The 14,791-nt window shown below is 43.4% G+C and overlaps 1 protein-coding gene across 5 annotated transcripts in view; it reads right to left on the bottom strand.

Annotated features, from left to right (window-relative positions):
• Positions 1-6,468, bottom strand: part of RWDD3 (RWD domain containing 3) — an 80,114-nt gene extending 73,646 nt beyond the window's left edge. For all 5 annotated transcript variants that reach the window (XM_059900273.1, XM_059900264.1, XM_059900283.1 and 2 more), the window contains exon 1: positions 6,357-6,468. In XM_059900273.1, coding sequence (XP_059756256.1) covers positions 6,357-6,441 — 85 coding nt within the window. In that variant the 5' untranslated portion in view covers positions 6,442-6,468. The remainder of the gene's footprint in view (positions 1-6,356) is intronic.
• Positions 6,469-14,791: the final 8,323 nt, after the last annotated feature.

Genomic DNA, 14,791 nt, shown 5'->3' with positions numbered 1-14,791 from the left:
ACAACTACTGAGCCTGCGCTCTAGAGCCCGCGAGCCGCAACTACTGAGCCCGTGTGCCACAACTACTGAAGCCTGCGTGCCTAGAGCCCGTGCTCTGCAACAAGAGAAGCCACCGCAATGAGAAACCCGCACACCGCAACGAAGAGCAGCCCCCGCTCACCGCAACTAGAGAAAGCCCGCGCGCAGCAACAAAGATCCAACGCAGCCAAAAATAAATAAATAAAATAAATAAGTTTATTTAAAAAAAAAGATCATATTAAAGTGATATAACTTAAATTTGTATTACATAAGTAAAATATATGCTGCATAAAGGAAGATTTTCCAAACAACTTAGTACATTCCTCTAAAATCCATCGCCAGTTTCTCAAAACCCTTCTTTCTTCTATCCTGTTACTTATCCTTTTTAAAAAATATTTTATTATAAAGTAGGCTCCCTAGATGTCAGTTAGATCACTGCATTTCACTAGATAAAATGGGCATTATAAATAGACCTACAGACATGTGACCACTAGGCTAAATAAACCCTCCAGAAATCATCTAGAGGGTCCACTTTCCCTCTCAAGGGGGAGGCATAACTTTTAAAGCTCTTCATTCATCATTCAACAAACATTCACTGAGTACCTACTAGGTCCAAGGCACTGTACTAGTCTGAAAGAAAACAACGGGTAAGACACAGATCCTGTCCTCTTAAGTCAATCCAGTTTCATAACATGAAAAAGTGGACAGAGCCAAAGTGATCTTCCTCAACTTCTCTTCTACACCTAAAAATGCCTTTACTTATAAACATACATACATATAATTTCTATAAACCTGTATTTTATATATTTTTTATTTCCATGGAGATAAATCTCCACGGGAATGGCATTTTTTAATGTTTTCTGAGCAAAGGGTGCCCCCCTGCTGACAACTTGACTACAGCCCCGTGAAAATGATTTCAGACTTCTGACCTCCAGAACTGTAAGAGAATAAATATGTGTTGTTCTAAGACACCATATTCGTGGTTATTTGTCACAGCAGCCACAAGAAACTAACACAGTACCTGTGCTCACAAAGCAAGCTTTTCCCCGCAAGCAAGACTCCCTTTCTGGTAAAAACCCTGAAACCTAGAGTGTTCTCCAATCTCTGCCATCTAAACAGCCACCTGTTCCTCCCCAGTGCAGTGACCTGACAGAAACAGGCAGTCCAGGGAGAATGTCTTGAAAGGCTACTGAGCTGGCTCTTCAAATCCTTACCAACTTTCATTCTTCTCTCTTAGTGATTTTCTGGCCCTAGTCAGCAAAGAGAAAAGCAATAGGAGAAAATCCTGACTTCTGCCTTAGGAAACTGTGACATTATTAGTTATAAGCTTAGAAGGAAAACTGCTTTAATTTTATCAAGAATTGGAAAGGATTAACAACCTTCCTACTTGGTCTTCTCTTTGACTCCCTCCGTAGCTACACATACACACACAAACACACACAGGAGCTGCAAACTGAAATTACACAAAATGACGCTATCTCTGTAAGAAAATGAAAATCCCAACAACATACCCCATTCTGCTGATATTTAATGCAGGAATAAAATTACGTATTCTTTTAAAAACTCATTTTCTCCCTAAAACTCTAGAAGTATGTATATTACCCTTCCATTTCTCATCTGCCTTGGTTTGTACATGCAATTAAACTGGCTCTTTTTTGCCTCAGAATTTTTCATGTAATCACATGTACTGTCAGTCTGATTTTGGGGGCTTTTTTCCATTAAAAAAAGGAAAACACGGTTGTCCCTAACTACTTTAAGTTTATTAACAGCTTAGAAACAGAGTGATTAACAGAAAAATAATGGTGTTCTATATCTAATGCTAATCTCTGGCCTTCCCTGGCACCAAAAAACTCTAGTCATTAAGTTTAACTCACAAACTCATCATTCTCAATAAACATCTATGCCCTAGAAAATTTATGCCTGCCCTACAAATCTAAAATTTTCATGAGTTCCAAGACTATTTTCATCTATTCTAAAGATCCTACCAAAAGATGCAAGTCTTGCCTCTGGTTGAAGCTTGCATACATATTCCCTAGTTTGGGATTTTTGTTTTTTTTTAATAAGTCATTGTACCTTAAAATAAGTATATCAATTTCATAACTAAAATAGGTTACTTAGTTTCAAACCTTATTCTTCCTTACAAGTACATGAAAGAAATTATGCTCCTAACCACACTCCAAACAACAGAAATTCAAACTAGAGAAACTGAACTGAACCCCAAATTCCATACTGTTATTTTTAAGACTTCACCCTACTTCATAATCACACGCAACAGAAATTCAATAAATGCTGTCCAATAACAGAAGACAGTGGAAAATGTAAACAAAATTTAAGAGGATGAGTTCTTCAAGATTCATTTAGAGCCCATTAAGAAATCATTTAGGGCTTCCCTGGTGGCGCAGTGGTTGGGGGTCTGCCTGCCAATGCAGGGGACACGGGTTCGAGCCCTGGTCTGGGAGGATCCCACATGCCGCGGAGCAACTGGGCCCGTGAGCCACAATTACTGAGCCTGCACGTCTGGAGCCTGTGCTCCGCAACAAGAGAGGCCGCGATAGTGAGAGGCCCGCGCACCGCGATGAAGAGTGGCCCCCGCTTGCCACAACTAGAGAGAGCCCTCGCACAGAAATGAAGACCCAACACAGCCGTAAATAAATAAATAAATAAATAAATAAATAAATAAATAAAGTGGTTAAGATGAAAAATTTAAAAAGAAAATGAAAATTGATCATTGAATTTGATAACATCAAAAAAAAGAAATCATTTATATACCATATACAACTAAATTTCCCTATATTTGCTTTTTTTTTTTCTTTTTTGCAGTTTTTTTTTTTTCTTTTTTTTTTCTTTTTTGCAGTTTTATACGTCCTCAGGGTAAGACTTTGTTCAGAAAACCACTAAAAAGCCCCCAACACCCTCTCTTACCTCACTGCACAGGATTTTTTTCCTCTCGCTCCCAGGTGGCTCCCCACAAGTATACACCCACCAGTGCTTCTTTTTATGTTACAGCTTGATTTTTATATATGTTTAACGTGGTTACAGAAAAAAATAAACTAAAAATAAGTGAAGCTAAAAGTGGCAATCCCATCCTTTAGAAGTGAAGTTCAAGGTTGATTTGTTTTTAGAGATGACCTCAGTACTGACAATCAGCAGGAAACAGGGCTGAGCAGATTTAGAGGGGTCAGTGGGTGACAGTCATGATTCATTTTTCAAGACGGCCCAATCCAATCTGAACATTAGCGTTAGCAGAATACAAAAAGTTACTCTGAAGCTACTGTGCGAACATATCATATGATATTGAGTCTTACACACCTCCCATTTTACAACTTTTTTATCTGTAAGATGATTTCCAGAAACACAACTCCACATATAATGAGCAATAACTATGGCACTATAACCTCTGTGGCCTTCAATTACCTCATCAGGAAAATGAAGATTTATAACAATACCAATCTCATCTACCTCATAGGTACCCACACAGGCATGCACACACACTCCCCTTCAGAACTATTCTGAACGTAAGTGGGGTCATCCCCGTTTGTTTGCTCTGGGTGCTCTTCTTGCTCTCTTTTTTCTGGGCAAGTGTCATCCTTGCGCTCCAAGAACTGTTTTCCTGATGCAATGGCCGCATCTCTGTTAAGGAGCATGACGCAATGCAAGAGTCCATATACTCTGGAGCCTGGTGGTTACTCAACCAGCCTGAGCATCTGTTATCTTCTTTATAAAATAAAGTTAAGAATACCCCTCATCAAGTAAGATGCATTTAAAGTATCAGGTCTGTGGTAGGTGACCCCATTAAACCTGGCACCTTGCCTGACTGCACTGCACAGGGAGAAGCAGAATACCCCTGGTTTGATCTGCCCACAGCACCCCCTAGTGGACAGGAATAGGAGCTTACATAACTTGCACCCATCAGAGACAGTTACACCTGATGCCTCTTACGAGCTTTCTACAACCATCACAAAGAGGCCACAGTGTATGTAAGTCCCCTGAAATTCTCAGCACAAATTAGTCCAGCTAAAAGAATCCAACTATTCAAACTCTTCAATCTTATGAGCTTCATAGATGACCCTAGAGTTGGCAGCCTGAGCCTTCCTGGGCTATCTCGTACCAGAAGTGCAAGTCTACCCAATGTTAACCTGATTCCAGTGGCAACAAGAAGCAGCTTATTTGAGGGGAAGGCCAGGAAGGAACTGATGGTGTTCAGAATGTTCTGGTGTTCAGAATGTTCTTATATCCTCCAACCCAAGCTGACAGTGACCATGACAGTGGTAGCCAGCAGCCCACTGTATATTTACTGAGGTCTATTACAGAAGTCCTTACTTTACCCTTAATTCCCAGTTGTGAATATCAAACGTCCCAATTTCAATCACTGAATTGTTCTATTCTCCAATGAACCTTTCAGCAACAAAATGTCCTAAGTTGTTACACTGAATTCTTTTATAATTCAATTACTTATTGATGCCAGAACACTGAATTAAATTAATTAGGAGGCATGGCTTGAAAGTCATGCTCAATTTAACCGCAGATAAAGGGTCCACAGTGCTCTTCATATTAAGAAATTGCTCTTTCTTTCTTTCTTTCTATGCTTACTTTTTTGGGTGTTCTCTGACCTGTCAGTAGTGTCATATGCTCAACCACACACTCATGACCCAGACCACCACCACTCCATCCTCTTTCAGGTGTAATGGGAAATCATAGGTTCATTTTCCCAGGATATTCCTAGTTGAGCCATAATAAAGGAATTTAAGAAAACTGATGATCTCTTCAAATAGCCTGCCTCAAGCAGAAGGAATTATCAATAAAGAGAGCCATAGAGACAGCAAAGCAAGATGACGAAGAATAACAAATGCTATCCAATCAGAAGAGAGGTGACGAGAAAACACTAAGAGTAAATCCTTTCATATGGATTTTAAAGAGTTGTTTCAGAAAGCTACAAGACAGGCTAGGCACTGAAAAGAAAGCCGCTTCATTACATGAATTGGTTCACAGTGCCCAGAACATAACAGTGCTCAATGAACGTATATACACGGGTGATCAAGAAAGAATAAATGAAAAGGAGACAACTCCTGCTCTGTAGGTGAATAACACACCACATAGATACCAGGAATGGATCCTAACCCTTGATGGCTTTCTCACAACATTCAGAACATTTTAGACTACCTTCTTAAAGGTCAACCAATGTACGGTCAGAAGGACAATTTTAATAGTAGCTGAAACATAAGAGAAGTTTAAATCTTATGCCAAAAAATTCACATAATGTATTTGAAAGCTAAGTGAAAACTGAAAATTATGTGCATCACTGCACTTTTTCATAAACTGAAGTTTTGGTTTTTACTTAATAGAAGCCATAGACAGGTAGAGAATAAGTTTTCACTATCATGAAAATATAGCCAAAAGAACCGTTCTAGACTCTAAACTGCTAGAGGACCTGAGCAGTGTCTTTGAAACCTTGTCAGCGTTTCCGGGGACTCAAAAAATGAGTTGAATGATTAATGCGTCCCCAAGAGCCTGTAACTGGCAACCACCTTTGAGCCGACTAGAAAAAGTAGGAGAAAAGCAATCAAGCTGAGAGTCCTAACTGAGCACTGGTCGAATTCAAAACTTCATTTAACAAGCATTTACTGCATACCTACCACGTGCCTGGCACTGTCCTAGGTTCCTGGAGTTTTGTGATCACAAAACGGACAGGGTCCCTGCCCTCTTGCAACTTGAGACAACCAAATACCCATATAGTTAAACCGTGGTGGGTGCCCTGAAGGACATAATGCATGGTGCTTACAAAGCATGTAGTTCAATTTGGGGAAGCTGGATTTAAACTAGGGGTGTCAGGAGAAACCTCTTTTCAAGGTCAGATCTGACGGGTAAGTACAGGACGGCCAGGGAAAGCGTGAGGGGACGCTTTCCAGGAGGGCGCGGCTGGCTTGTAGCGCTCAGCGAGTTGAGGAGTGAGACAGGCGAGTTAGAGGGTGCAACGGCAGAGTGGGGGGGTGGTAACATTAGGATGGAGGGGGAAGGGCGAGTGCGGGTGCGACGGGAGAGTGGAGGGTGGGACGCACGAGTGGGTGGAGCGGCGCGGGAAGCAGGAACCGGTCCACGGGCCGCACGAGCCTGAGCATTATGCTCTCCGTTCACTGCAGAGTAGCGAGCAGGGGCGCGATACTATTCACGTTTTGGGGGTCGCCGCACTCTCCCGCCTGCTCCCACACACGCCCAGTCCCGGGGCGTGTCATTCCATCATTCAACTACCCCGGCCCCCAAGCGTGGGCCCGGGGCGGAGAGCCCAGCCTTGGTGGTGGGGAGCAGAGGGCGCCCGGTCCGTCTGGCACGGGGGTAGTCACCTGAGAGACTCAGCACTTCCCACTCGTCGGGCCCGCAGAAAATCGCACCCAGGACCGAGAGCTCCTCCCGCACCGCCTCCGCCATGGCCGCACCGCTCGGCGGGTTCAACACCTCCCCTTCCGCCGCCGCCGCCGCCGCCGCCGGCCCCGAGCAGCGCGGCAGGGCGGCCACCGGGGGGCGCCCCGCGTCTCCGCAGCGCGCGGTGGGCGGGAGGCCCCGAGAAGCCCCGCCCACAAGCTCCCCTTCACTTACTCCAGACGCGAGGCTCCGCACCCTCTCGGGGGGTTTCTGTCCGAGGGGGAAGGCCCCTTGGTGTCTGCCAGAGGCCACCGTGCAGCTCACCCGCTGCTTTCCTGACAGAGGGAGGCCTCCCAGCAAAGCCCGAAATTCTCTAACTTTAGCTCGGGCTTTGAACACTAGCCCTTCCCGCCCAGACTTGGCCTTGAAAGGAACTTGGAGGTTAAGAGGAAAAAACAAGCAGCGAAGTGACCAGAAGAGGTTAGCCCCTGTCTGGCTCAGAATTGAACTAGGTGTTGGGGGTACTGCAGTTAACAGAACAGACGAGATTCTCCGCCCTCCTGGAGGCACTAGCGACCCAGGCGGTCTGGGACACCCGGAAAACGTCCGGGGCAGGAGCAACCCCCAGATGCTGAGCGGCAACTGGAGCTCGGACTCCGGACCAGAACCGGGTTCCTGGGACATCCTTCTCCTAACAACGGTTGCAGAAGGGGAGGGTTGGACCTACCCGCTCTGGCATTCTAAGGATGTGACTGGGGTGGCCCAGAACCTTTGGGGGAACTATGCGCCCAGGTGCTGGGAACAACGACATAACTTCCCATTTGTCTCCCGCCTTCACAGGGGACAGACCTGCTGAAATCGGCCAGGAGAACTCCTGGGCCTTTAGGGGTACCAAAAGTATGAAAATGTAGCAAACGCTGGCTTTTCAGTATTACTTATTTTGTGATATTTGATGCATATAAAGCAATGTGATTATTAAAGTTTAATAATGAAATGATCATCCTTGAACTCAGCACTTAAATTTAAGGTTGTTTGCAGTTCCAATAGGGTAACAGAATTATCAATCCATTCTGTTTCAACTTTGATTTCGTGAACAAGGTTACAGTGATTCTGTGTGATAGTTCTGTCAGTCAGCATGTTTGGCTTGTCCTTTTGTTTTTCAAGTAACAATTTAAAATTTTGCAGCCTCAGATAGTAGCTGGTCTAGCTCATGGAGGTCCCACAATTTTTTGTTTGTATCAGAGATAACATTTTCTGAGATAAATCAGGGAATTTAGATGGCTACACAGTGACTCCTGACATTGACCTACAGAAGTCAAGAAAACGGGGCTGATTTGAAGACTGGATTCATATTACCATCATCAGCATCATTCCCACTGTTCCTAAAAAGAGATTTTAAAAAGGAAAAGATACTGGCTTCTGAGAACAGAAAGGAAATCCAACAAGATAAACTGCAGGAGAAATGCTTCTCAGAGGATGCCATGGGATTTCAGTGACCCCAAGCAATTAAGAGCACTGCTGTGTACATAACTGGAAAGACAAAGGTTTATTTAAACGCATAATTGTCTCTGATGTGGCCAATTTTTGTTTAATAATAATAACTCCTTTGAGTTATTTCCAAAATAGCAGTTCAGTAGGTTCATAATTAGCTGCTAAAGAGTTTGGTGAACAAAAGAATAAATTTTTAATTTAAAATATCTTTAAATTCTTTTTGATTTTAGCTTGAAGTCCAATGTTAGTATTAAAAGTGATAGGAAAATATTAATTTAGTTGTTTGACTTATTTACTAAAGATTGACCAAAAACCAAGTAATTCATATCTTATTTTTAATTTCCCAAATTCAATATAAGTGGTATGAGTGAAATAATGTGAACAGTAAGACTACAGCTGTCAGAAATATTAGGAGGCAGTCCCTGAAGCCTGCTGTCAGCAAGGTGATGTAAGAGTACATCTATTTAAAATTTTCTTGTCAGTAGGTTTCTTCTTTGCTCTTCCTTTCTTCATTGATTTCTTAACCTGCTTCTCATACTCCATTTAGTATGTTTAAATAAAAAAGAAGTCGATATGAATGTCTTTTAAATTGATACTATCCTAAAGCCCTGAAGTCCCATGAATAAGTTTCTACTCTCTGACATTTGGAAGTAATCAACACAGAGAAAGCATAATGTCAGCTTGATATTTCTCACACTATGAAAATATCAGCTACATGTCAAATATCTAAAGCCTACCTTAATGCAATAAGTTTTCTTGTATTCATAAGCTACTGAAAATTCTAAATATCTAAATGTGCTATGACGTCTAGACATGTGGATGAATGTCTGGCTAGAACATTTCTCTTTCTCTCTCTCTCCACTCGCCTGCCCCCAGTAGTGTATGGTTTCCTAGAACAATATTATTTATACATGCAATTTTTCTAAATAGTTGCTTTCCCAAGACCATACAAAGGAGTAGCTTTAAATCTCTCACCTCCAGTTAAAACCACTTGCCCAATAGATAGTTATTTTAACTTTTCTAGGAAAACGTTTCTACTCACTTTATCATGTGCAGTATGTAGACTTAAATACTCAACTCTGTCTGCAATTTTAAATCAAACCTTGTAGAACTCGGAATAAAAATGAGAACACACAATTTTAAGAGTATTAAGAGAGGTTAAGTGTTAGTATCATGTCAAAAAAGCTGAGAATCCTAATTCTGAAGTGAGTGGGGGTGTGATAAGAAAAGTGATCATATTATGACCATGAGGCAAGTAAAAAAATGCCTTCAAGAACCACTAAGAGGGCTTCCCTGGTGGCACAGTGGTTAAGAATCCGCCTCCCAGTTCAGGGGACACGGGTTCGAGCCCTGGTCTGGGAAGATCCCACATGCTGTGGAGCAACTAAGCCCGTGCACCACAACTACTGAGCCTGTGCTCTAGAGCCAGTGAGCCACAACTACTGAGCCCGTGCACCACAACTACTGAAGCCCGAGTGCCTAGAGCCCGTGGTCTGCAACAAAAGAAGCCACCACAATGAGAAGCCCACACACCACAACGAAGAGTAGCCCCCCACTCGCCGCAACTAGAGAAAGCCCGCACGCAGCGACGAAGACCCAACACAGCCAAAAATATATAAATAAATAAATTGGGGGGGGGGGGAAACAAACCACTAAGAGTAGGGGACTTCCCTGGTGGTCCAGTGGTTGAGAATCCGCCTTCCAGTGCAGGCGACGTGGGTTTGATCCCTAGTTGAGGAGCTGAGATCCCACATGCCGTGGGGCAACTAAGCCCACGTGCCGCAAGTACTGAGCCTGCGTGCTCTGGAGCCCATGCATCACAGCTAGAAAGAAGCCCCTGCACCACAACAAAGAGCCCCGCAACGAAAAGATCCCGCATGCCACAACTAAGACCCGACACAGCCAAAAAGAAATAAATAAAAAAGAACCACTAAGAGTAAAGAACAAGAGAGGCATTAAATGCCAACTTGCCAGATGAACCTGAACTCCAATAAGCTGTGTGCTACTGGTTTTGTCTAAAGGCTTTCTGTATTTACTCACTTCATAAGTGTCTGGGCACTCGTTGACTGTTGGTCGGCTCGACAAGCTGTTTTACGATAACAGAGAGGAAAGCAGCAAGCCTTTGCTCTCTTCAGTCTTTGGTCTAGACAAGTAAACCCAACGTGCAGCAATTGCAAGTTCTTTCATCATGCTGAGGCTACAAGAATTTCCACATTCCCTGACTGGTGTGACGCTGACTATCATGGTAGAGGTAAAAGCGAAGGGGTGCTGCGTGACATGTACCTCCTACAACTTCCCAGAGGAGAAATATGTCTGTAATGCTCAGGAGCATAGTAGGTTTCCAGAAGTACAAAAAGTCAGTGGTGTTGATTGGTCATAGTTATTTGTGTTCCATTACCGTGTGCGAGTCACAAATTTATTTTTCACCCGGATAACAAAATAAAAGCAAGTAAAATGTGTAAGAATTTGATACTGACACTGTAATCATACCCTTTTGTGGAAAGATCTGCCTCCACCTTGTCCAAGTAATCTGTACTCCCTCCAAAAAATTGGTCACGTTCTGCCTGGGAGAAACATGCTTGATTCTCACACATGAGTGATACCAAAACAGTTTCAGCTTGCTTTGTGGGAAAACATCCACATGGCCCAGGTTCACTGACATAAAAGTTCAATGCTTTATCAATGTTATAAAAACAAGTCTTCAGTATCATTAGGGATTTAGACTTTGTCTAGAGCCCAATAGTTAATTTTGGTTACTACTGTAAGTGTATTCTTTTTATTCATTGTATTTTGCCAGTGCATATTACTAGTTTAGCAAGTTTTTATTATCTGGGGGGACTGGGGGGGGGGGTCCACGGGGCTGGAGACTGTGAATTTTATAAAAAATCTTTTTCTCCAAACTCATAAAGGGACTATAAATGAGTAAATGCTGCCATTTTGGCAAAATAGATTCTCAGTGGTTGACAATTAAAAGGGAATATATCAAAAAATCAAAACTGTGACTGGGAAAATTAGACCTGAATCTCCTTAAAAAAAAAAGAGTGGGGGCCCCATAAGCAGAAGATGTATTAGATGCAGAGAGACGGAGGGGAAAAGGGAGAGAGAAAGGTAGAAAAGAAGGAAGGGGGAGGGGCAAAGAGGGGAACTAGGAAGATGAACACATCAGAAGGTGATGGGAAAAGGATGATTTTTATGAAGTGAAGGAAACCATGAGTTAGGAATTCGACTTTATTTCTAGAAGAAGATTGATTTATCAGCTTTTTACACATAGAGAGACCTGAAACTTTATTCAGTAATAATACAAGGCCTGAGGTTTGCTTCAAAATAACATAGGAAGGGGCTCCCTGGTGGCGCAGTGATTAAGAATCCGCCTGCCAATGCAGGGGACACGGGTTCGAGCCCTGGTCCAGGAAGATCCCACATGCCGCAGAGCAACTAAGCCCATGCGCCACAACTACTGAGCCTGTGCTCCAGAGCCCGCGAGCCACAACTACTGAGCCCACATGCCACAACTACTGAAGCCCACGTGCCTACAGCCTGTGCTCCGCGACAAGAGAAGCCACTGCAATGAGAAGCCCACGCAGCGCAAGGAAGAGTAGCCCCTGCTTGCCCCAACTAGAGAAAGCCTGCATGCAGCAACAAAGACCCAACGCAGCCAAGAATAAATAAATAAAATAAAATAAAATAATAATAACATAGGAAGGGGGAAGAAGCTGGGGAGTGGATGGAGCTGACTTGACCGTAGGTTAATAATTGGTGATGCAGAGTTATGGGTACAGGATTTGGCATTTTATTCTCCCTACTTTTGTATATTTTATACTCTCTATAATAAAAGTTAATTTTTAAAATGTTATTGGTAGATAATATATCAAGATACTTGAAATTTGCACAGTACTCAATTAAGGAAAAAAGGACAGAAATAAAAGGGAAAAATAGGAGGGAAGGGAAAAGAAGAAAAGAACTGGAGCTCAGTGGAGAGAACAGAGTTGGTGAAGGACATTAAGAGAGAAGATAACAGGTTCTAAAGTGATATGTTCAACAAATGCATGACTTTAGAATTTGTTCAGGTGAGAAAAGCACAGAACCTAAAACTTCGGTGTCTTTCACAAGATACAAGTGGTTTTCTCTTAGACCTTCAAATAGAGGGAGGCAGGCAGAGCTGCTGGGCTCCTCAGTGTAAGGCTCCAAACTCCTCTTTTTTTTAAGATTGACTTAATTTTAATTTTTTAAAATTTTTATTGGAGTATAGTTGATTTACAATGTTGTGTTAGTTTGAGGTGTACAGCAAAGTGAATCAGTCATACATATACATATATCCACTATTTTTTTAGATTCTTTTCCCATATAGGCCATTACAGAGTATTGAGTAGAGTTCCCTGTGCTATACAGTAGGTCCTTGTTAGTGATCTATTTTATGTGTAGTAGTGTGTATATGTCAGTCCCAATCTCCTGACTTATCCCTCCCCCCGCCCATCCCCTGGTAACCATAAGTTTGTTTTCTACATCTGTGACTCTACTTCTGTTTTGTAAATAAGTTCATTTGTCCAAACTCTTCTTTTGCGGCTCTGCTCCTCACAGCTGGGACCCACCTCGGTCATACCATGGTCTGGGGTGGCCAATGGGGTCCCAACCACCAAGTCTACATGTGGTCAGGAGAATGGGGCTCAGGCACACCCCACTGGCTGAAATTTAGTCCCATGAGTGCTCCCAGCTAAAAGGGGGGCCAGGAAATGTCATTTTTATTCTTGGAGGCCATGTACCCAGCTAAAGGTGGAGGAAGAAATGAAGTATTCTTGTTATTCTTTCTTTCTTATTATGGAGAGAGGGAAAACAGCACCAGGAGACAGCTGGCAGTCCCCGCATGAAGTCAAGTGTTGACCAAGAGGTTAAGTGGTCACATACCATAACTCTGTAGAGCTCACCCTTACCCTGTCCCTCGACCCCCACTACCCTTTACTCCTTGTCTCACTGTCCCATTCTATTTTTCCCATAACATTTACCATTACCTGAAATCTTGTTTATTTGCTGACATGCATCTCATGGTTGCCCCAGAGGGAGAAGGGTCGGCCTCCCACCAGTACCACCAAATGGGTTCAGATGTCCAGAGTGACGAGGACACACAAGCCCCAGAAGGGTCTGAGAGGGTATGTTACTCACAAGCTGAGATTTTCTGGGAAGAGCAGGGCCTGAATAAAGGCAGGGGCCAGTGGCTCCGGGGTTCATCTGGTTAAGGACGGGGCCGGGCTGGAGCTCTCCTCGGCACCACAGGGGTTTCTGTGGTCTGAAGGAGACAGGGAGTGCCCAGACTTTCTTGCCCACTTTCCTAGAGGCGGGACAGAGGGGAAAGGTGGGGGGGCTTGAAAGCTGTGGGCAGTCTAACATCAAAAACAGAGCCAGGGGCTTCCCTGGTGGCGCAGTGGTTGAGGGTCTGCCTGCCAATGCAGGGGACGCGGGTTCGGGCCCTGGTCCGGGAGGATCCCACATGCCGCGGAGCGGCTGGGCCCGTGAGCCACAATTGCTGAGCCTGCACGTCTGGATCCCGTGCTCCGCAACAAGAGAGGCCGCGATAGTGGGAGGCCCGTGCACCGCGATGAAGAGTGGCCCCCACTTGCCGCAACTAGAGAAAGCCCTCGCACAGAAGCGAAGACCCAACACAGCCAAAAATAAATAAAGAAATAAAATTTTAAAAAAACAAAAAATCCCCACAAAGTTTAAAAAAAAAACAAAACAGAGCCAGGCATGTCTACTGTCTATGTCCACTAGCATTCTAACTCCCACGAAGCCAGGGGCCCTATCATTCTTGTTCACCTTGGTATCCTCCACGTCTAAAACAGCACCTGGCAAATCAGGAACGCACTAAACATATGTTTTAATACAAATAAACTCATTGCAAAGTTTATAAACTCTTCATAACAATTGCGTATTCAACTGGATCATGCAGTGCCTACTATATGCTAGTGACTTCGTGAGGTCTCAGGCATTCAAGGCTAAATAAGACACATCACTGCCCTTCAGGAGCTCCAAATCCATTCTGGGAGACATCAGCCTTTCCTGGGGTGGGGTGATGAGTGTCCTGCCAGGTGAACGGAAGGCCATCAGAGGAGGCCAAGGAAAAGCCTGGTTTGGCTATTGTGTTACAGGTTCCCCATCACAGGGCCAGGGGAGGAGGAGGAAAACTGCAGGGAAAGATGGCTGGAGAGAGATCTCCGCTTTCATTCTTAACGAGCATTTATTGAGCGCCTTACTATGTGCTGAGTATTACACTGGGTCCTGGTGAAACTGTGGTTGTAGTGAAGTGAGGGAGATAGGTCTTAAAAGACTACACATTTGGCAATGGGCAGCCTGTTGAAATCATGGAGTAGATGAGATTGCCTGCCCACATGTCAAGAATTTCACAATGAAGGTGATGTTATTTCCCAGCAGTTGGAACAGTGAAGCACTTGTTTACCAGTTTCTAACACAATCTGCATCAGAACAATATTTGCTTTGTGGTAGTGTCTATGTATTTCCCTGTTGTTTTCATTTATTTGTTTTACTCTGTGTTTAGTGAGGAGAAAAATCAAGCCGAGAAAACAGAAAAAAGTTTCCTTTGTGGCACTATTAGTACTTGGAAGGGTCTCTGTCTCTTGTTTCTGTCTCTCTCCTTTAGAATATAAAAGCTATCTGAGAATAAAACACTGGGCTAGAACACTTTGTCTATTGTTGTTTCAGATAAAACCCTGCTATATTTTTGTGATTCTTAGTGCCCTTTGAAACATTAATTGGCCAGAAATTTCTTCACTGATAGCTTCATTACTTTTAAAAGGAACATTATACTTCTGGAATAAGCATAGCCAGGGTTCCTACTACTGGGATCATATTACCAAGTACTTTGTCCTTAGCTCCTTCTCCTTTTTCATAAGATATTTTCCCACCTCTTTGCCTG

The sequence above is a fragment of the Balaenoptera ricei genome, chromosome 1 (assembly GCF_028023285.1).
Source record: "Balaenoptera ricei isolate mBalRic1 chromosome 1, mBalRic1.hap2, whole genome shotgun sequence".
Classification (NCBI taxonomy): Eukaryota; Metazoa; Chordata; class Mammalia; order Artiodactyla; family Balaenopteridae; genus Balaenoptera; species Balaenoptera ricei.
Note: the sequence above shows the minus strand (reverse complement) of the source record. Positions and strands in the feature narration are given on the sequence as shown.